Source organism: Rhodnius prolixus, unplaced genomic scaffold (genome assembly GCF_049639745.1).
Source record: "Rhodnius prolixus isolate KJV_2025 unplaced genomic scaffold, Rpr scaffold_10, whole genome shotgun sequence".
Taxonomy (NCBI): domain Eukaryota; kingdom Metazoa; phylum Arthropoda; class Insecta; order Hemiptera; family Reduviidae; genus Rhodnius; species Rhodnius prolixus.
In genome coordinates this window covers 26,235,894-26,260,192 of record NW_027411615.1, presented here as the reverse complement: position 1 = coordinate 26,260,192, position 24,299 = coordinate 26,235,894, and the positions used below count along the sequence as shown (strand labels likewise).

At 34.0% G+C, this 24,299-nt stretch overlaps 1 protein-coding gene across 13 annotated transcripts in view; it reads left to right on the top strand.

The window, feature by feature from the left end:
- gish (casein kinase I gish) overlaps positions 1–24,299 on the top strand; it is a 243,154-nt gene that overhangs the window by 193,945 nt on the left and 24,910 nt on the right. For 11 of the 13 annotated variants that reach the window (XR_012459914.1, XR_012459915.1, XM_074132811.1 and 8 more), the window contains one exon: positions 6,908–7,056. The exons of the other annotated variants lie outside the window; for them this stretch is intronic. Coding sequence is in view for 9 of the 11 variants with exons in the window: in XM_074132811.1 (XP_073988912.1) it covers positions 6,908–7,056 (149 nt within the window). In the remaining 2 variants the exon portion in view is untranslated. The remainder of the gene's footprint in view (positions 1–6,907; positions 7,057–24,299) is intronic. 13 annotated transcript variants of the gene reach the window in all.

Here is a 24,299-nt window from a genome sequence, read left to right as displayed (position 1 = left end):
AAACATGTAGTGGAAGAGATTATTGGTATTTCAATGCTGAATAATATCCTATAATGAACGATTCTGATAGAAACCTACCCTCCAATACAGCTATCTGATTATAAGTGTCTTTGAACGTGATTTTTCATAAATTAGTCAAAGATCACTTTTCTACTTAAAAAACTCTCCACAAAAAAGATGTGGTGTGAAGAAAGTTTTGTTGATTTCTACTGGTTTCAAAATGTCCAACCAGGTAACTGAGAGATGTCCGATAAAACACACAGTAATGGTTTCTTGAACAAATGCTGTATTTTAGATACATCGACAACCCTTCCAACACTTTGAAAGAATGATCGAAAGAGAGATAATAAGAGAAATAATAATATTTTATTATATCTTTTGATTGAAATCTAATTTACTGGTAAGTTTGACAAAGATGTTGTCATATCTTATCTAAATAAATTATTGATATAACTTCGAAGGCTTGAAATCAGCTTCTTTGCTGCATGGATTATAGATACTTCATTGCCAATAAGTGTTCAATTTCAAATACAAATAAGTAATTACGCTGAAAAGCAAGCACCAATCCGCAATATTTAATGAGTTAAGTAACAATTCAATGCTGTAAGTTAAGTACTGGAAAAAAATTAAAAATTATTTTGAAACTAATTGATGGAATACTTAACATAAATTTCTGAGATTCCAATGAATAGTTTAGGTTCGCACACAGTTCTACAGATCTTACAAGCTGCTGGCTTCAATTAAATTATTCTAGTTCTTTAAAACTTTTCTTCCTCTGCGCTCTTCGCTGCCGTTCATTGGACGTAGCTTGACTAATTGACGTCACTACAACTCTTGAGTATTACAGAGGTGCTGATCAAGACCAACATGATATAGGGTTAAATTGCTTTTATTGAGAGGATGTAGAGAATGTTTTTAATTGTGAACGTTACGAATTGAATTTTCGCATGTTGTAATTAAACAAAAAAACAAATTATACAGATTCGAAGATCCGCCCTGGATGCTTTGCATTTATGTGGAATCCTGTTCGGGGAGTGTAGTAGTCTCCAAGACAATTCATTCTTAACAATATTCTAAGGAACGGGACAAAGAGGAAGTGCTAGTGAATTGCGAGTGCTAGTTCCTTAGAAGAATCAAAATGTCTTCAATAAAAAAATTCACCAGATTGCAAATTTCCTTCAACATCAATTTCTATCGAAGAATTTAAAAAATTTACTTGAATACCGCAGCCAATTTTGCTTGCATCTCGCGTTGTATTCGTTACTTTCACCGGATAAAGAGTGACAATGATCGTTAGAGCATTTTTCGAATGGACAATTATAAGTTTTGTTTTTATAACTAGAGAGGTTATATTAAGGTTTCAGATTGGGTGACATTGCCTTCTTGATTCTGTCAGTTAAATAAGCACATATGTTACTGGATTCGCAGAAGACTATTTTTTATACACGTCTACATTAATATAAATGTAAATCAGTGTACGTAGTATATTTATTTGGCCCAGATATTTTTTTTTTGCCTAAAGTAAAAAATTATTCTTTAATAATGAAAATATTAATCAACATATGTATTAAAAAAGTAATTGTTTAGCTTATTGGATTCCCAGCTTAAAATCCCGGGTTCAAACCCAGCTGCTGACCCTTCGATTTCCTCTTTTCCTAGGAGCTTCTTACAGCTAACTTCACCAGAGGCCGGCAGGGCAACTAAAAAGCTCCGGACGCCAATGACCCCCAAATGTTGTCGAGTTATAAATTGAAAAGAAATAATTAAATTAATTGGCACGTTAATTTAACAGTACAGTTAGAGAGAAGCAGGGTCAAATTTGAGCAAAGAATTGTGAATTGTTCTGTTAAATGGTAAGATTGGTATGGTTGGTGCGCGTACTGGTGCTCCAAGTCCAGAGGTAGGTGACCGGGTTCGCCTTCTGTAATTCTAGTTTTTCCGCTAGCTAGAGTTATCTTCTAATCATTCCATTACATCTTATTTCCACTTGGGCATTCCATTTCATTCATCACTTATTTCTAACTTTCATTTAATTCTATTTTTCTCTCTTATAAATACTTTATCTCCCTTTCATTCGCCGTGTTCATATTTCTTATAGCTTTATTGCCATATTTTTTATAGTAGAAATGCAGTCCTCCATTTCTTGCTTTTATCGTTAATAATATTAACGTCTTAGCGGTAGACTGTCGCCATAGAAACATCAACTAACTATGTCGCCTCGGCGACAAAAAATAATTTCCTTATTTATGTCATCATTAAGTGTGCCTTCTTTAGTTTTGAGTTTTTATTTTGCTCTGGAATCGCATAACCATTTTTATATCAGGAAATTCCAAATCCTCGGACTTTGATTCTTGTGATACCGTTTTAATCATATTTGCACTCATCACTGTAGTTACCAAAACATTCGTTTTGTTTGCGTAAATGTAAGAGTAAAACTTGCAGAAATCAAGGACTTTAAATCAAATTCAATTTTTTTTCCAAGTTTATTGTGCTCTTTAAATAAGTATGTTTAAATCAGTTGTTCATGTTTAATTAAATGATTTGTACAATAAATTGAAAATGGTGCTTAATTGTGCTTTTTGGTTGGAATTTTTGGTTTTATTTATTTATTCGAACCGTTTTGTATCATACTCACAATATTGTAAAGATTTTTCTTAAGCAATAAAAGTATATGTCTACGAGGTGTGGCTATTAAATAAGGAGACTATAAAACATTTTATTTAAATTTTTTACCTATTTAGTTATCATCACCTTCAATATACACCCCTCCCCTATCCCTACAACGCTCCATGCGAATTTACCATTAATCGAAACAGTGCTGGAAGTCTTTTTCTGTGAGCTCCTGCATGACGCGTGCCGCTTTTTCTTTCACAGCTTCAACGGACTGAAATCGTGTTCCTTTTAATGCAGATTTGACTTTTGGGAACAGATAGAAGTCACACGGGGCCAGGTCAGGCGAATAAGGCGGATGGCCTAAAACTGGGATGTTGAACTTGGCTAGAAACGTCTTGACAGGCAATGCAGTGTGAGCTGGCGCGTTGTCTTGATGGAGAACCCATGACTTGTTCTTCCACAAATTGGGTCGTTTTTTCCTTACTCTTTTCACGGAGTTGAGCAAGCACCTCACGGTGGTAATGTTGATTAATTATAATTAACGATATTTTCATCCGTTTTGAACGTGGAAGGGCGACACGGGCGGTCATCATCTCCGACATCTTCTCGGCCATCTTGGAAACGCTTGAACCTCTCAGAAACTCGCGCACGTGATAAACATTCATCGCCATAAACTTATTTTAAAGTTTCAGTAGCGGTTTCACCAAGTTTCATGTGAAATTTCACGCCAATTCGTTGCTCTACTACATGTGTAGTATCATGTTTGCGGCAAAACGAAACTAACACATCTAACACAAACGACGATTCCGGTCAGGACAGATTCCTCTACAAACACGTGAGACGCTGCAATCGATAGAGAAGGCTTTACGCTGCACAGCTGTCCGGTCGTTAGGATTTGGCGCATGCATAGTTCTTCTGTAGCAGCATCAGTATCGTTATTTAATAGCCATACCTCGTATACATTAAGAATTGCTGCGAGAATCATGTTTTTGGGCAGGGATTCATATTATCTGACAGGCTGTAAGAGATCCAGTCCACTACTAGCTTGGGAATCAAGGAAGTAGACATGAAATTGAGGCACCTAGTATCAGTTATAAAAAGTTCCTTTGATACCTCTTTGGCAATTTCCTTTTATATTTCAATCTCATCTTCTTTGTTGTAAGATTTAAAACTGTAAAACGTCTAGGTTGAGAAGTACCAGTGGTATAACAATCATTTCCAGTGAGGCCTTTTCTTCCCCTTCGCTGAATAAAAAGAACCATAGAACCAAGAATGCTAATTAACGTTTATCTGAAATTTAAGCTTGGTTTCACAATCGTAAAGTAGAAAAAAAATGAGCCTTTAGTCGTAACTGTGTACCCACTACAAGGCTAACATTAATTACTTACATGTTTCTTGTCTCTTTTTTTAAACTTGTAAAAATGGTTAAAAAGACTCATTCTTTCAGACTTCATTTGCACAAAGCAGCGTATATCTTTCACGTAATAAAAATTTACTAACCAGTTAAAATTAAAATAATATTTAATATTGATAAGCAGTTTTCAGCTTTGCGAAAATTATTATAAAATAGTTGTTTGTTTTTTTCATAAATATTTAGTAGATTTGAGGGAAGGGATCAGAGCTAAGTTGCTAGTAAACTGGATTCTAACGTGGTGATCCCGGGTTCGAATCCAGCTGCTGGCCCTTACATTTTCTCTTCCTAGGAGCTTCTTTACTGCTCACTGTCCGGACCATTGTTGTCTGTAACGAGAGAACACTGTCCGCGACAGTGCACTCCGGGCGCCAATGATCTCAGATATTGGCACGCCTTGGAAAAATAAAATAAAAATAAAATACACTTATTTTATAGATAGAATAGCCTCTCCCTCACACTTTATTTTTACAAACTGTTCAGCTTGTCCAGAAAAACCAAATTTTTCTAATTTTAATAATAGTTTAGTCATATTATCGTAATGAATTTTGTTCCAAATATTTTCTGCTTTGTAAAATTTAGTTATCTTCTGGACACACTGATATTTGTAAATATTATGAATTAGTTTTGCTTAGAGTAGTTTGTATTTATTATGTATTTGTAATGTGCCAATATAAGTTTTATCCATCTTTCTCAGCCCAATTGTCTTTGATTTTTTTTTACTGTTTAATATAGTGGTAAATAACTGTTTAAATCAAATAATGTGTGAATTAAAATTTTCTCTTGGAATTAATTATTGAGTTTATCTTACTGAGGGGAAAATATCATTTTCTCTTAATTTATGTTGTAATAATTATTACCAATCCATCATTGAAGCGTTATTTCTTTAAGATAATAAATATTTATTGATAGATATGTCATTTTATTCTACCTAGTTTTTTTTTAAGATATTGATCAATATAGGAGTTTTTTTTACACGTGTAAATAAAAATGGCATAACATAATTGTAACAATTCTTGTTACGGCTTGAAGTAAATATTACAATTGTAATATTGAAATCATATCTGCATTTGATCATTTTAAAAAGCTTATAGAGACTTCATATACGTCTTTTAATACTGGTGGCGCGATCTATCGAGATTGTGTGGAACTAAAACTGTTAAAGTGCTTCCAGTCTATAAAATTAACAGGATAACACAGAAAATCTGATACTAAGTATATTAATTAGAGCGGATTAATTAAAAAATAAAATAAATGATAAGATCTGTGGTAAGTGTTCTTTCGTTTTCGGATAATGTTGCACAATTTCTAGCTTATCTTAGAAAAATTAATTTTAGGAGCACAGATCTGGTCTGGGCTTGAACAGGAATATCGGCGTTAATTCTCATCTTTTTCACTAAAAATCGTAAATAATATAAAGAAAACTTTATTCCATCGAACCTGAATATGTATTAATTTAGTAGATTGAAAGTATTGTGCATATATTTAAAAAAAAAAAATTAATGTAAATAAAAATAAAAAGTAATTTTACTTCCACATAAATTTAATTTAACTCCACCATTTTAAATTACATATGGCCTGCATTTCAATGTACAAAACTATAATTTATAATTAAAGAAATTTCGCTTCTTTGATCTGCCATTATTTTCCCACTAAAAGTGAAAGTATGTTTACATGCAAAAATAAATATAGGTACATGTCTCTATCTGCAAATAGACCCAGGGTTAAATTGGAAGCTTTTCTAAAGATAGGGTGTTTTAAAGATATTCTTTTTAATAAAACCAATTATTTCATCGCACGCCGTGATTTTAAGGTGCAAATGCAGTGTATTCCGTTGAGCATTATATTCTTCAATGAAAGCAGATATAGTTGATCATGTCCAAAACTTGTTTATGCTGAAATCAGCAAATTAGACATTAACGAAAAATAAGTTTTATAAACTTACTTATACCTGTTTTATTCATTGTAACTACTAAGTTTTATCAACTTTATTTACAATAATCAGTAAATAGGTCTTATTCGTGCTTCTTACTTGATAGGCTTAAGCCATAATCCCCATTACTGTAAGGACCAACAGTACTTTTAAACATTTATCAATTATAATTGCCATAAAGGAGTTGGGGAATGTCTTAATAAAGTTCTTCGCAGCTTCTTTTTTTTTTCGAAGATGCTTCGGATTTTTAATTTTGATTGTCTCCGTTAAAGTTAGTTTCATTGTGTTTCTATGTAAAGGATGTGACGCTTTTTTTTAACGCCAATCTAAATTGTCTTCATGAGCATGATTTTGACGTTAAGATGATAAAAAATCCAGACCAAGTCATAAATCAAGAGAAGCATGCTGCAAAAAAGATATTATTAAGCAGCTTCCTAGTTCCAAAATCTTTTCAATCACCTAAATAATTTGGCGAGTGTATTCAAATAAAATAAAATAAAAATTGTATAGAATATTTTGGCAAAATTTTAATTTTTTAAGCTTGATGGCAGTTAAAGTCATCAAATTATTCTTAATAAAAATTTAAAACAGTTTCTTGTGTTAAATGAAGAAGAATATGATGTGAATGGAAGACATTACTGCTGCTCAAAATTAAAAGGACGGGCGATGAAGTAATTTAAAAAATTAGTCTAAGTAACCTGTAATATTGTTTTATGGGGTTAAAAATATAATCCTTCGGACCCTGCTTAACCTTTGATTGGTCTATTGTTTTTTGTTTATCATTGCCTTAATTATTCTTCGCATTTTATTGGATGATTAATGAGGATTTTTCTTTTTCTGTTTTCCCCCCTTTCCCTCCAAAAATTTTGTCCGCGTTACCAAAACCTCTTTTATCCTATTTCCTATAATTGGTACTCTTGCTCTCTCCTTTTTTTCCTTTAACCCCACAGAAGGCATACCCGAGGTTTACTACTTCGGACCCTGCGGCAAATATAACGCTCTCGTCATGGAGCTACTGGGTCCTTCCTTGGAGGACTTGTTCGACGCCTGCGGACGAAGGTTTTCACTCAAGACTGTTCTTATGATCGCCACCCAACTTGTAAGTTTTACTTAACTTTAGTTTCAATCATATTATGTAGTGACAATTGTTTTTTTTTTTTTTTTAATGTTTTTTTTACGTAAATTTATTCATGACAGACTAAATATTTAGTTCATTGTTCAAAAGTTTGAACAAAATAAATATACTTCCTTGTAGCTTCTTATAGCTCACTGTCCGGTAATGGACAGTGTTGGCAGTACACTGCAAAAAGCTCCGGGCGCCAATAACCTCAGATGTTGTCGCGCCTTAATTAATAAAAATTAAATTAAAATAAATATATTTTTCCTTTAGCAATTGCTTAAAATTAGAATATTATTATAATATATAAAGTTATTTTATTAAGTTGTTTTGCAGTTATTATAAGTAATATTCATTTTAAATTAAGTTTTTATTTGGATCCAATTCTGATGCAGCAATAAACTAAGAATGTACCTTCAAATACATCGATATTTTCCCCTACTGCGTCAAGAAATTTTCTCCTCATTGTTTACTTCCTTGTCACACGTCCTTTTCTCATTTTTTTTTGGAACACTTTTAACTGTTTTAAGGTTAACATGAAAAAAACCCATAAAATTCGTGAAAAGTCTGATTTTATTGTACGGTGTGTAGGATGTTTTTAGATGTATTTTGTGACGTTCTATAAAAGTAATTTTTACAGTATAAGTAAGAAAAGGACCTTTTTTAAAGAACAGAATTGAGTTTCTGTTTAATAAGCATTCTCCTTAGCGCCTATAAATGTGCTTAACACTCGTTACTGTCTTTACAGTCTTAACGTATTCATTTTTATGTTATAATTTTAAATCATATACTTTTACCACTTCTGTCCCTCATTAGAAACAAAACAAAAAATGTATTCCATGAAAGAAGATAAGTTTTATTATAACCTGGAGCCAAATGCCCTCCCAAAATAATTCGGAAGCAGGCGCCCCAAGAGGATTCTGGGATATATTACCTTCCAATAGCTTACTTTTCAAATTAATGACGATTTGATGCAGTGAAATGACCTACATGGTATCAAATTGTTATACAATTTTAATAAAAAACATAAGCTTCTTCGTACGTTTCTAAATGGCTGAAATTATGAGCTGAAGTATTAATGAAACGATGGTTACTTACTGATTGGTGCACCTTTTGTCGTTTAACCAATCTCAACTTTTTAAACTGTAAGTTATTGTTATGAACATTCAAGTAAAGTAATTGCCTATTTTTTCAGGGGTGCTTTACGTCCAACAACCAATTAGGTGTCTTGGACGGAGGCGACTAGCAAACATTCTTTACTGTAAATTTCTTTTATAAACCATTAAATAAAATCCCAAGACCTAAGGACCGGGGAATCGAACCCAGTACCACAATACATACTCGTATTAGCTTTACAAGTCTCGCCTCTAACCTCGCCTGGAGATTCAAGTATAGATAGGTTTTGTGTAACCTAAATTTTGAAGAGAATCCAGAGGTGACTACCCAAGGGCTCGCAGGGCCCTCTGCTAACGCCACGCCCTCAATGCTTCCTAGATGTTCTTTATCCTCTTGCGAAGGGTTCCTACAAAAAAGAGATCTAAGAGGCAAATTTTAAGAAGTTGGTAGTCAGGTTCAATTGCTCTGACGTCTATTGGTAATCTAAGATCCAAAAAAAAATCGCCATAGTTCTCGGATAATTTAATTCAGCCGTAACAATCGGTAGAAATGCTTCATAATTTAAAAAATATGTTTAATCTTCTTCTTAATTCTTTTCTACTTAAGTTACAGTAAAAGGATTGTTTCTAGAACAGTTGGTGCTCATCTACAATTGTTTTTTGGTTGCTTGTTTGAATTTGTTCGTTTTTTTTAGAGAGAGATTGTCAAGAAACATTATTAAAATACTGAGATCATTCTTTGATTAAGAATAAATTTAAAAAAATGAAACTGTTTAACTTTCAGCAATACTTAGCATAATCTTTATAAAGTTTAAAATGATTTGAGTTGTAATAATACCATAATATTTACAAGCATCATGTAAAATTTCCAAGAAGTAATCAAAATGCTCTATTCAAAAGTTCCAACCCAACTTCAATGCAATTAGGATTAAGGTTGTTATTATTGAATCTTTCTTAAACTTAAATAATGTTTCTGCTTTCCTAAGTAAACAGACATGCTTGACAGTGTGTGGGTTCAGTTGTTACTTTCATTTCATTGGGAAGTTGTTCTTTAAATAAAAACAAATTGAAGTATAATTGAAGCCTTTTTGCCTTTCAGCATCGAGTTAGCCTTAAACCATCGGTTGTACTCTTCTCTGTTACTTGCCAATCTTCGGATTGATGACCTTGTCTAACCTAGCTTTTGTGCCAATCGTCCGATGTAGTCCAAATAGCCTAATCTTGGTCTGCGACCTCCAGATTTGGCCTCCATCAAGCACCAAATCTTGTCCTCTCCACTTCTCTCAGCAGACCACCCCAACTGCCAATTCTCCAACTTGGTTACAAAGGGTTGAATCTAAAAAAAAACTAACTATAAATTAAATTAGCAAACAAAATGGGCCTGTTGAACGAATTCTTTAAAGTTTATTCCAGCCATTGAAAAACTAATATTTGTTAGGTATTCAATATTTTTTATTTTACTTGAATAGCAAGAACCCAATCTAATTTCCAATTGTTGCAGGACGGGGAAGCGTCCAGTGAAATGAAGCTTATACGTATTGTACAGATGGTTCTTGTAAGAATCATCATACATGCTTACATTTCTCAACCATTAGTTGAGAAGATATTGAGAGTTGAAATTTTTTTGGGTCATGGTTTTGCTGTGACATGGGGCCCTTATAACTCCCACAGTAAACAACAGATTATTAGTATGAAATTTTGTGCTCTTACACACTCTGTTTTACTGAATAGTATGCTATAGTTTTCTTGAATACAGAACCATTAGTTGAGAAGATATTGAGAGTTGAAATTTTTTTGGGTCATGGTTTTGCTGTGAAATGGGGCCCTTATAACTCCCACAGTAAACAACAGATTATTCGTATGAAATTTTGTGCTCTTACACACTCTGTTTTACTGAATAGTATGCTATAGTTTTCTTGAATACAGAACCATTAGTTGAGAAGATATTGAGAGTTGAAATTTTTTTGGGTCATGGTTTTGCTGTGACATGGGGCCCTTATAACTCCCACAGTAAACAACAGATTATTCGTATGAAATTTTGTGCTCTTACACACTCTGTTTTACTGAATAGTATGATATAGTTTTCTTGAATACAGAACCATTAGTTGAGAAGATATTGAGAGTTGAAATTTTTTTGGGTCATGGTTTTGCTGTGACATGGGGCCCTTATAACTCCCACAGTAAACAACAGATTATTCGTATGAAATTTTGTGCTCTTACACACTCTGTTTTACTGAGTAGTATGCTATAGTTTTCTTGAATACAGAACCATTAGTTGAGAAGATATTGAGAGTTGAAATTTTTTTGGGTCATGGTTTTGCTGTAAACTGGGGCCCTTATAACTCCCACAGTAAACAACAGATTATTCGTATAAAATTTTGTGCTCTTACACACTCTGTTTTAGTGAGTAGTATGCTATAGTTTTCTTGAGTGTAGATCCGTTAGTTTAGAAGATATTGAGAGTTGAAATTTTTTTGGGTCATGGTTTTGCTGTGAACTGGGGCCCTTATAACTCCCACAGTAAACAACAGATTATTCGTATGATATTTTGTACTCTTTCACACTCTGTTTTACTGAGTAGTATGCTATAGTTTTCTTGAATACAGAACCATTAGTTGAGAAGATATTGAGAGTTGAAATTTTTTTGGGTCATGGTTTTGCTGTGAACTGGGGCCCTTTATAACTCCCACAGTAAACAACAGATTATTCGTATGAAATTTTGTGCTCTTACACACTCTGTTTTACTGAGTAGTATGCTATAGTTTTCTTGAATACAGGACCATTAGTTGAGAAGATATTGAGAGTTGAAATTTTTTTGGGTCATGGTTTTGCTGTGAAATGGGGCCCTTATAATTCCCACAGTAAACAACAGATTATTCGTATGAAATTTTGTGCTCTTACACACTCTGTTTTACTGAGTAGTATGCTATAGTTTTCTTGAATACAGAACCATTAGTTCAGAAGATATTGAGAGTTGAAATTTTTTTGGGTCATGGTTTTGCTGTGAAATGGGGCCCTAATAACTCCCACAGTAAACAACAGATTATTCGTATGAAATTTTGTGCTCTTACACACTCTGTTTTACTGAGTAGTATGCTATAGTTTTCTTGAATACAGAACCATTAGTTGAGAAGATATTGAGAGTTGAAATTTTTTTGGATCATGGTTTTGCTGTGAAATGGGGCCCTAATAACTCCCACAGTAAACAACAGATTATTCGTATGAAAATTTGTGCTCTTACACACTCTGTTTTACTGAGTAGTATGCTATAGTTTTCTTGAATACAGAACCATTAGTTGAGAAGATATTCAGAGTTGAAATTTTTTTGGGTCATGGTTTTGCTGTGAACTGGGGTCCTTATAACTCCCACAGTAAACAACAGATTATTCGTATGAAATTTTGTGCTCTTACACACTGTGTTTTACTGAGTAGTATGCTATAGTTTTCTTGAATACAGAACCATTAGTTGAGAAGATATTGAGAGCTGAAATTTTTTTGGGTCATGGTTTTGCTGTGAAATGGGGCCCTTTATAACTCCCACAGTAAACAACAGATTATTCGTATGAAATTTTGTGCTCTTACACACTCTGTTTTACTGAGTAGTATGCTATAGTTTTCTTGAATACAGGACCATTAGTTGAGAAGATATTGAGAGCTGAAATTTTTTTGGGTCATGGTTTTGCTGTGAGATGGGGCCCTTATAATTCCCACAGTAAACAACAGATTATTCGTATGAAATTTTGTGCTCTTACACACTCTGTTTTACTGAATAGTATGCTATAGTTTTCTTGAATACAGAACCATTAGTTGAGAAGATATTGAGAGTTGAAATTTTTTTGGGTCATGGTTTTGCTGTGAAATGGGGCCCTAATAACTCCCACAGTAAACAACAGATTATTCGTATGAAATTTTGTGCTCTTACACACTCTGTTTTACTGAGTAGTATGCTATAGTTTTCTTGAATACAGAACCATTAGTTGAGAAGATATTGAGAGTTGAAATTTTTTTGGGTCATGGTTTTGCTGTGAAATGGGGCCCTAATAACTCCCACAGTAAACAACAGATTATTCGTATGAAATTTTGTGCTCTTACACACTCTGTTTTACTGAGTAGTATGCTATAGTTTTCTTGAATACAGAACCATTAGTTGAGAAGATATTCAGAGTTGAAATTTTTTTGGGTCATGGTTTTGCTGTGAACTGGGGTCCTTATAACTCCCACAGTAAACAACAGATTATTCGTATGAAATTTTGTGCTCTTACACACTGTGTTTTACTGAGTAGTATGCTATAGTTTTCTTGAATACAGAACCATTAGTTGAGAAGATATTGAGAGTTGAAATTTCTTTGGGTCATGGTTTTGCTGTGAAATGGGGCCCTTTATAACTCCCACAGTAAACAACAGATTATTCGTATGAAATTTTGTGCTCTTACACACTCTGTTTTACTGAGTAGTATGCTATAGTTTTCTTGAATACAGGACCATTAGTTGAGAAGATATTGAGAGTTGAAATTTTTTTGGGTCATGGTTTTGCTGTGAGATGGGGCCCTTATAACTCCCACAGTAAACAACAGATTATTCGTATGAAATTTTGTGCTCTTACACACTCTGTTTTACTGAGTAGTATGCTATAGTTTTCTTGAATACACAACCATTAGTTGAGGAGATATTGAGAGTTGAAATTTTTTTGGGTCATGGTTTTGCTGTGAACTGGGGCCCTTATAACTCCCACAGTAAACAACAGATTATTCGTATGAAATTTTGTGCTCTTACACACTCTGTTTTACTGAGTAGTATGCTATAGTTTTCTTGAATACAGAACCATTAGTTGAGAAGATATTGAGAGTTGAAATTTTTTTGGTTCATGGTTTTGCTGTGAACTGGGGCCTTTATAACTCCCACAGTAAACAACAGATTATTCATATGAAATTTTGTGCTCTTACACACTCTGTTTTACTGAGTAGTATGCTATAGTTTTCTTGAATACAGAACCATTAGTTGAGAAGATATTGAGAGTTGAAATTTTTTTGGGTCATGGTTTTGCTGTGAAATGGGGCCCTTATAACTCCCACAGTAAATAACAGACTATTCGTATGAAATTTTGTGCTCTTACACACTCTGTTTTACTGAGTAGTATGCTATAGTTTTCTTGAATACAGAACCATTAGTTGAGAAGATATTGAGAGTTGAATTTTTTTTGGGTCATGGTTTTGCTGTGAAATGGGGCCCTAATAACTCCCACAGTAAACAACAGATTATTCGTATGAAATTTTGTGCTCTTACACACTCTGTTTTACTGAGTAGTATGCTATAGTTTTCTTGAATACAGAACCATTAGTTGAGAAGATATTCAGAGTTGAAATTTTTTTGGGTCATGGTTTTGCTGTGAACTGGGGTCCTTATAACTCCCACAGTAAACAACAGATTATTCGTATGAAATTTTGTGCTCTTACACACTGTGTTTTACTGAGTAGTATGCTATAGTTTTCTTGAATACAGAACCATTAGTTGAGAAGATATTGAGAGTTGAAATTTTTTTGGGTCATGGTTTTGCTGTGAAATGGGGCCCTTTATAACTCCCACAGTAAACAACAGATTATTCGTATGAAATTTTGTGCTCTTACACACTCTGTTTTACTGAGTAGTATGCTATAGTTTTCTTGAATACAGGACCATTAGTTGAGAAGATATTGAGAGTTGAAATTTTTTTGGGTCATGGTTTTGCTGTGAGATGGGGCCCTTATAATTCCCACAGTAAACAACAGATTATTCGTATGAAATTTTGTGCTCTTACACACTCTGTTTTACTGAATAGTATGCTATAGTTTTCTTGAATACAGAACCATTAGTTGAGAAGATATTGAGAGTTGAAATTTTTTTGGGTCATGGTTTTGCTGTGAAATGGGGCCCTAATAACTCCCACAGTAAACAACAGATTATTCGTATGAAATTTTGTGCTCTTACACACTCTGTTTTACTGAGTAGTATGCTATAGTTTTCTTGAATACAGAACCATTAGTTGAGAAGATATTGAGAGTTGAAATTTTTTTGGGTCATGGTTTTGCTGTGAAATGGGGCCCTTTATAACTCCCACAGTAAACAACAGATTATTCGTATGAAATTTTGTGCTCTTACACACTCTGTTTTACTGAGTAGTATGCTATAGTTTTCTTGAATACAGGACCATTAGTTGAGAAGATATTGAGAGTTGAAATTTTTTTGGGTCATGGTTTTGCTGTGAGATGGGGCCCTTATAACTCCCACAGTAAACAACAGATTATTCGTATCAAATTTTGTGCTCTTACACACTCTGTTTTACTGAGTAGTATGCTATAGTTTTCTTGAATACAGAACCATTAGTTGAGAAGATATTGAGAGTTGAAAATTTTTTTGGGTCATGGTTTTGCTGTGAAATGGTGCCCTTATAACTCCCACAGTAAACAACAGATTATTCGTATGAAATTTTGTGCTCTAACACACTCTGTTTTACTGAGTAGTATGCTATAGTTTTCTTGAATACAGAACCATTAGTTGAGAAGATATTGAGAGTTGAAATTTTTTTGGGTCATGGTTTTGCTGAGAGATGGGGCCCTTATAACTCTCACAGTAAACAACAGATTATTCGTATGAAATTTTGTGCTCTTACACACTCTGTTTTACTGAGTAGTATGCTATAGTTTTCTTGAATACAGAACCATTAGTTCAGAAGATATTGAGAGATGAATTTTTTTTGGGTCATGGTTTTGCTGTGAAATGGGGCCCTTATAATACCCACAGTAAACAACAGATTATTCGTATGAAATTTTGTGCTCTTACACACTCTGTTTTACTGAGTAGTATGCTATAGTTTTCTTGAATACAGAACCATTAGTTGAGAAGATATTGAGAGTTGAAATTTTTTTGGGTCATGGTTTTGCTGTGAAATGGGGCCCTAATAACTCCCACAGTAAACAACAGATTATTCGTATGAAATTTTGTGCTCTTACACACTCTGTTTTACTGAGTAGTATGCTATAGTTTTCTTGAATACAGAACTATTAGTTGAGAAGATATTGAGAGTTGAATTTTTTTTGGGTCATGGTTTTACTGTGAACTGGGGCCCTTATAACTCCCACAGTAAACAACAGATTATTCGTATGAAATTTTGTGCTCTTACACACTCTGTTTTACTGAGTAGTATGCTATAGTTTTCTTGAATACAGGACCATTAGTTGAGAAGATATTGAGAGCTGAAATTTTTTTGGGTCATGGTTTTGCTGTGAGATGGGGCCCTTATAATTCCCACAGTAAACAACAGATTATTCGTATGAAATTTTGTGCTCTTACACACTCTGTTTTACTGAATAGTATGCTATAGTTTTCTTGAATACAGAACCATTAGTTGAGAAGATATTGAGAGTTGAAATTTTTTTGGGTCATGGTTTTGCTGTGAAATGGGGCCCTAATAACTCCCACAGTAAACAACAGATTATTCGTATGAAATTTTGTGCTCTTACACACTCTGTTTTACTGAGTAGTATGCTATAGTTTTCTTGAATACAGAACCATTAGTTGAGAAGATATTGAGAGTTGAAATTTTTTTGGGTCATGGTTTTGCTGTGAAATGGGGCCCTAATAACTCCCACAGTAAACAACAGATTATTCGTATGAAATTTTGTGCTCTTACACACTCTGTTTTACTGAGTAGTATGCTATAGTTTTCTTGAATACAGAACCATTAGTTGAGAAGATATTCAGAGTTGAAATTTTTTTGGGTCATGGTTTTGCTGTGAACTGGGGTCCTTATAACTCCCACAGTAAACAACAGATTATTCGTATGAAATTTTGTGCTCTTACACACTGTGTTTTACTGAGTAGTATGCTATAGTTTTCTTGAATACAGAACCATTAGTTGAGAACATATTGAGAGTTGAAATTTTTTTGGGTCATGGTTTTGCTGTGAAATGGGGCCCTTTATAACTCCCACAGTAAACAACAGATTATTCGTATGAAATTTTGTGCTCTTACACACTCTGTTTTACTGAGTAGTATGCTATAGTTTTCTTGAATACAGGACCATTAGTTGAGAAGATATTGAGAGTTGAAATTTTTTTGGGTCATGGTTTTGCTGTGAGATGGGGCCCTTATAACTCCCACAGTAAACAACAGATTATTCGTATGAAATTTTGTGCTCTTACACACTCTGTTTTACTGAGTAGTATGCTATAGTTTTCTTAAATACAGAACCATTAGTTGAGAAGATATTGAGAGTTGAAATTTTTTTGGGTCATGGTTTTGCTGTGAACTGGGGCCCTTATAACTCCCACAGTAAACAACAGATTATTCGTATGAAATTTTGTGCTCTTACACACTCTGTTTTACTGAGTAGTATGCTATAGTTTTCTTGAATACAGAACCATTAGTTGAGAAGATATTGAGAGTTGAAATTTTTTTGGTTCATGGTTTTGCTGTGAACTGGGGCCTTTATAACTCCCACAGTAAACAACAGATTATTCATATGAAATTTTGTGCTCTTACACACTCTGTTTTACTGAGTAGTATGCTATAGTTTTCTTGAATACAGGACCATTAGTTGAGAAGATATTGAGAGCTGAAATTTTTTTGGGTCATGGTTTTGCTGTGAGATGGGGCCCTTATAATTCCCACAGTAAACAACAGATTATTCGTATGAAATTTTGTGCTCTTACACACTCTGTTTTACTGAATAGTATGCTATAGTTTTCTTGAATACAGAACCATTAGTTGAGAAGATATTGAGAGTTGAAATTTTTTTGGGTCATGGTTTTGCTGTGAAATGGGGCCCTAATAACTCCCACAGTAAACAACAGATTATTCGTATGAAATTTTGTGCTCTTACACACTCTGTTTTACTGAGTAGTATGCTATAGTTTTCTTGAATACAGAACCATTAGTTGAGAAGATATTGAGAGTTGAAATTTTTTTGGGTCATGGTTTTGCTGTGAAATGGGGCCCTAATAACTCCCACAGTAAACAACAGATTATTCGTATGAAATTTTGTGCTCTTACACACTCTGTTTTACTGAGTAGTATGCTATAGTTTTCTTGAATACAGAACCATTAGTTGAGAAGATATTCAGAGTTGAAATTTTTTTGGGTCATGGTTTTGCTGTGAACTGGGGTCCTTATAACTCCCACAGTAAACAACAGATTATTCGTATGAAATTTTGTGCTCTTACACACTGTGTTTTACTGAGTAGTATGCTATAGTTTTCTTGAATACAGAACCATTAGTTGAGAACATATTGAGAGTTGAAATTTTTTTGGGTCATGGTTTTGCTGTGAAATGGGGCCCTTTATAACTCCCACAGTAAACAACAGATTATTCGTATGAAATTTTGTGCTCTTACACACTCTGTTTTACTGAGTAGTATGCTATAGTTTTCTTGAATACAGGACCATTAGTTGAGAAGATATTGAGAGTTGAAATTTTTTTGGGTCATGGTTTTGCTGTGAGATGGGGCCCTTATAACTCCCACAGTAAACAACAGATTATTCGTATGAAATTTTGTGCTCTTACACACTCTGTTTTACTGAGTAGTATGCTATAGTTTTCTTAAATACAGAACCATTAGTTGAGAAGATATTGAGAGTTGAAATTTTTTTGGGTCATGGTTTTGCTGTGAACTGGGGCCCTTATAACTCCCACAGTAAACAACAGATTATTCGTATGAAATTTTGTGCTCTTACACACTCTGTTTTACTGAGTAGTATGCTATAGTTTTCTTGAATACAGAACCATTAGTTGAGAAGATATTGAGAGTTGAAATTTTTTTGGTTCATGGTTTTGCTGTGAACTGGGGCCTTTATAACTCCCACAGTAAACAACAGATTATTCATATGAAATTTTGTGCTCTTACACACTCTGTTTTACTGAGTAGTATGCTATAGTTTTCTTGAATACAGAACCATTAGTTGAGAAGATATTGAGAGTTGAAATTTTTTTGGGTCATGGTTTTGCTGTGAAATGGGGCCCTTATAACTCCCACAGTAAATAACAGATTATTCGTATGAAATTTTGTGCTCTTACACACTCTGTTTTACTGAGTAGTATGCTATAGTTTTCTTGAATACAGAACCATTAGTTGAGAAGATATTGAGAGTTGAAATTTTTTTGGGTCATGGTTTTGCTGTGAAATGGGGCCCTAATAACTCCCACAGTAAACAACAGATTATTCGTATGAAATTTTGTGCTCTTACACACTCTGTTTTACTGAGTAGTATGCTATAGTTTTCTTGAATACAGAACCATTAGTTGAGAAGATATTCAGAGTTGAAATTTTTTTGGGTCATGGTTTTGCTGTGAACTGGGGTCCTTATAACTCCCACAGTAAACAACAGATTATTCGTATGAAATTTTGTGCTCTTACACACTGTGTTTTACTGAGTAGTATGCTATAGTTTTCTTGAATACAGAACCATTAGTTGAGAAGATATTGAGAGTTGAAATTTTTTTGGGTCATGGTTTTGCTGTGAAATGGGGCCCTTTATAACTCCCACAGTAAACAACAGATTATTCGTATGAAATTTTGTGCTCTTACACACTCTGTTTTACTGAGTAGTATGCTATAGTTTTCTTGAATACAGAACCATTAATTCAGAAGATATTGAGAGTTGAAATTTTTTTGGGTCATGGTTTTGCTGTGAAATGGGGCCCTAATAACTCCCACAGTAAACAACAGATTATTCGTATGAAATTTTGTGCTCTTACACACTCTGTTTTACTGAGTAGTATGCTATAGTTTTCTTGAATACAGAACCATTAGTTGAGAAGATATTGAGAGTTGAAATTTTTTTGGATCATGGTTTTGCTGTGAAATGGGGCCCTAATAACTCCCACAGTAAACAACAGATTATTCGTATGAAAATTTGTGCTCTTACACACTCTGTTTTACTGAGTAGTATGCTATAGTTTTCTTGAATACAGAACCATTAGTTGAGAAGATATTCAGAGTTGAAATTTTTTTGGGTCATGGTTTTGCTGTGAACTGGGGTCCTTATAACTCCCACAGTAAACAACAGATTATTCGTATGAAATTTTGTGCTCTTACACACTGTGTTTTACTGAGTAGTATGCTATAGTTTTCTTGAATACAGAACCATTAGTTGAGAAGATATTGAGAGCTGAAATTTTTTTGGGTCATGGTTTTGCTGTGAAATGGGGCCCTTTATAACTCCCACAGTAAACAACAGATTATTCGTATGAAATTTTGTGCTCTTACACACTCTGTTTTACTGAGTAGTATGCTATAGTTTTCTTGAATACAGGACCATTAGTTGAGAAGATATTGAGAGCTGAAATTTTTTTGGGTCATGGTTTTGCTGTGAGATGGGGCCCTTATAATTCCCACAGTAAACAACAGATTATTCGTATGAAATTTTGTGCTCTTACACACTCTGTTTTACTGAATAGTATGCTATAGTTTTCTTGAATACAGAACCATTAGTTGAGAAGATATTGAGAGTTGAAATTTTTTTGGGTCATGGTTTTGCTGTGAAATGGGGCCCTAATAACTCCCACAGTAAACAACAGATTATTCGTATGAAATTTTGTGCTCTTACACACTCTGTTTTACTGAGTAGTATGCTATAGTTTTCTTGAATACAGAACCATTAGTTGAGAAGATATTGAGAGTTGAAATTTTTTTGGGTCATGGTTTTGCTGTGAAATGGGGCCCTAATAACTCCCACAGTAAACAACAGATTATTCGTATGAAATTTTGTGCTCTTACACACTCTGTTTTACTGAGTAGTATGCTATAGTTTTCTTGAATACAGAACCATTAGTTGAGAAGATATTCAGAGTTGAAATTTTTTTGGGTCATGGTTTTGCTGTGAACTGGGGTCCTTATAACTCCCACAGTAAACAACAGATTATTCGTATGAAATTTTGTGCTCTTACACACTGTGTTTTACTGAGTAGTATGCTATAGTTTTCTTGAATACAGAACCATTAGTTGAGAAGATATTGAGAGTTGAAATTTCTTTGGGTCATGGTTTTGCTGTGAAATGGGGCCCTTTATAACTCCCACAGTAAACAACAGATTATTCGTATGAAATTTTGTGCTCTTACACACTCTGTTTTACTGAGTAGTATGCTATAGTTTTCTTGAATACAGGACCATTAGTTGAGAAGATATTGAGAGTTGAAATTTTTTTGGGTCATGGTTTTGCTGTGAGATGGGGCCCTTATAACTCCCACAGTAAACAACAGATTATTCGTATGAAATTTTGTGCTCTTACACACTCTGTTTTACTGAGTAGTATGCTATAGTTTTCTTGAATACACAACCATTAGTTGAGGTGATATTGAGAGTTGAAATTTTTTTGGGTCATGGTTTTGCTGTGAACTGGGGCCCTTATAACTCCCACAGTAAACAACAGATTATTCGTATGAAATTTTGTGCTCTTACACACTCTGTTTTACTGAGTAGTATGCTATAGTTTTCTTGAATACAGAACCATTAGTTGAGAAGATATTGAGAGTTGAAATTTTTTTGGTTCATGGTTTTGCTGTGAACTGGGGCCTTTATAACTCCCACAGTAAACAACAGATTATTCATATGAAATTTTGTGCTCTTACACACTCTGTTTTACTGAGTAGTATGCTATAGTTTTCTTGAATACAGAACCATTAGTTGAGAAGATATAGAGAGTTGAAATTTTTTTGGGTCATGGTTTTGCTGTGAAATGGGGCCCTTATAACTCCCACAGTAAATAACAGACTATTCGTATGAAATTTTGTGCTCTTACACACTCTGTTTTACTGAGTAGTATGCTATAGTTTTCTTGAATACAGAACCATTAGTTGAGAAGATATTGAGAGTTGAATTTTTTTTGGGTCATGGTTTTGCTGTGAAATGGGGCCCTAATAACTCCCACAGTAAACAACAGATTATTCGTATGAAATTTTGTGCTCTTACACACTCTGTTTTACTGAGTAGTATGCTATAGTTTTCTTGAATACAGAACCATTAGTTGAGAAGATATTCAGAGTTGAAATTTTTTTGGGTCATGGTTTTGCTGTGAACTGGGGTCCTTATAACTCCCACAGTAAACAACAGATTATTCGTATGAAATTTTGTGCTCTTACACACTGTGTTTTACTGAGTAGTATGCTATAGTTTTCTTGAATACAGAACCATTAGTTGAGAAGATATTGAGAGTTGAAATTTTTTTGGGTCATGGTTTTGCTGTGAAATGGGGCCCTTTATAACTCCCACAGTAAACAACAGATTATTCGTATGAAATTTTGTGCTCTTACACACTCTGTTTTACTGAGTAGTATGCTATAGTTTTCTTGAATACAGGACCATTAGTTGAGAAGATATTGAGAGTTGAAATTTTTTTGGGTCATGGTTTTGCTGTGAGATGGGGCCCTTATAATTCCCACAGTAAACAACAGATTATTCGTATGAAATTTTGTGCTCTTACACACTCTGTTTTACTGAATAGTATGCTATAGTTTTCTTGAATACAGAACCATTAGTTGAGAAGATATTGAGAGTTGAAATTTTTTTGGGTCATGGTTTTGCTGTGAAATGGGGCCCTAATAACTCCCACAGTAAACAACAGATTATTCGTATGAAATTTTGTGCTCTTACACACTCTGTTTTACTGAGTAGTATGCTATAGTTTTCTTGAATACAGAACCATTAGTTGAGAAGATATTGAGAGTTGAAATTTTTTTGGGTCATGGTTTTGCTGTGAAATGGGGCCCTTTATAACTCCCACAGTAAACAACAGATTATTCGTATGAAATTTTGTGCTCTTACACACTCTGTTTTACTGAGTAGTATGCTATAGTTTTCTTGAATACAGGACCATTAGTTGAGAAGATATTGAGAGTTGAAATTTTTTTGGGTCATGGTTTTGCTGTGAGATGGGGCCCTTATAACTCCCACAGTAAACAACAGATTATTCGTATCAAATTTTGTGCTCTTACACACTCTGTTTTACTGAGTAGTATGCTATAGTTTTCTTGAATACAGAACCATTAGTTGAGAAGATATTGAGAGTTGAAAATTTTTTTGGGTCATGGTTTTGCTGTGAAATGGTGCCCTTATAACTCCCACAGTAAACAACAGATTATTCGTATGAAATTTTGTGCTCTAACACACTCTGTTTTACTGAGTAGTATGCTATAGTTTTCTTGAATACAGAACCATTAGTTGAGAAGATATTGAGAGTTGAAATTTTTTTGGGTCATGGTTTTGCTGAGAGATGGGGCCCTTATAACTCTCACAGTAAACAACAGATTATTCGTATGAAATTTTGTGCTCTTACACACTCTGTTTTACTGAGTAGTATGCTATAGTTTTCTTGAATACAGAACCATTAGTTCAGAAGATATTGAGAGATGAATTTTTTTTGGGTCATGGTTTTGCTGTGAAATGGGGCCCTTATAATACCCACAGTAAACAACAGATTATTCGTATGAAATTTTGTGCTCTTACACACTCTGTTTTACTGAGTAGTATGCTATAGTTTTCTTGAATACAGAACCATTAGTTGAGAAGATATTGAGAGTTGAAATTTTTTTGGGTCATGGTTTTGCTGTGAAATGGGGCCCTAATAACTCCCACAGTAAACAACAGATTATTCGTATGAAATTTTGTGCTCTTACACACTCTGTTTTACTGAGTAGTATGCTATAGTTTTCTTGAATACAGAACTATTAGTTGAGAAGATATTGAGAGTTGAATTTTTTTTGGGTCATGGTTTTACTGTGAACTGGGGCCCTTATAACTCCCACAGTAAACAACAGATTATTCGTATGAAATTTTGTGCTCTTACACACTCTGTTTTACTGAGTAGTATGCTATAGTTTTCTTGAATACAGGACCATTAGTTGAGAAGATATTGAGAGCTGAAATTTTTTTGGGTCATGGTTTTGCTGTGAGATGGGGCCCTTATAATTCCCACAGTAAACAACAGATTATTCGTATGAAATTTTGTGCTCTTACACACTCTGTTTTACTGAATAGTATGCTATAGTTTTCTTGAATACAGAACCATTAGTTGAGAAGATATTGAGAGTTGAAATTTTTTTGGGTCATGGTTTTGCTGTGAAATGGGGCCCTAATAACTCCCACAGTAAACAACAGATTATTCGTATGAAATTTTGTGCTCTTACACACTCTGTTTTACTGAGTAGTATGCTATAGTTTTCTTGAATACAGAACCATTAGTTGAGAAGATATTGAGAGTTGAAATTTTTTTGGGTCATGGTTTTGCTGTGAAATGGGGCCCTAATAACTCCCACAGTAAACAACAGATTATTCGTATGAAATTTTGTGCTCTTACACACTCTGTTTTACTGAGTAGTATGCTATAGTTTTCTTGAATACAGAACCATTAGTTGAGAAGATATTCAGAGTTGAAATTTTTTTGGGTCATGGTTTTGCTGTGAACTGGGGTCCTTATAACTCCCACAGTAAACAACAGATTATTCGTATGAAATTTTGTGCTCTTACACACTGTGTTTTACTGAGTAGTATGCTATAGTTTTCTTGAATACAGAACCATTAGTTGAGAACATATTGAGAGTTGAAATTTTTTTGGGTCATGGTTTTGCTGTGAAATGGGGCCCTTTATAACTCCCACAGTAAACAACAGATTATTCGTATGAAATTTTGTGCTCTTACACACTCTGTTTTACTGAGTAGTATGCTATAGTTTTCTTGAATACAGGACCATTAGTTGAGAAGATATTGAGAGTTGAAATTTTTTTGGGTCATGGTTTTGCTGTGAGATGGGGCCCTTATAACTCCCACAGTAAACAACAGATTATTCGTATGAAATTTTGTGCTCTTACACACTCTGTTTTACTGAGTAGTATGCTATAGTTTTCTTAAATACAGAACCATTAGTTGAGAAGATATTGAGAGTTGAAATTTTTTTGGGTCATGGTTTTGCTGTGAACTGGGGCCCTTATAACTCCCACAGTAAACAACAGATTATTCGTATGAAATTTTGTGCTCTTACACACTCTGTTTTACTGAGTAGTATGCTATAGTTTTCTTGAATACAGAACCATTAGTTGAGAAGATATTGAGAGTTGAAATTTTTTTGGTTCATGGTTTTGCTGTG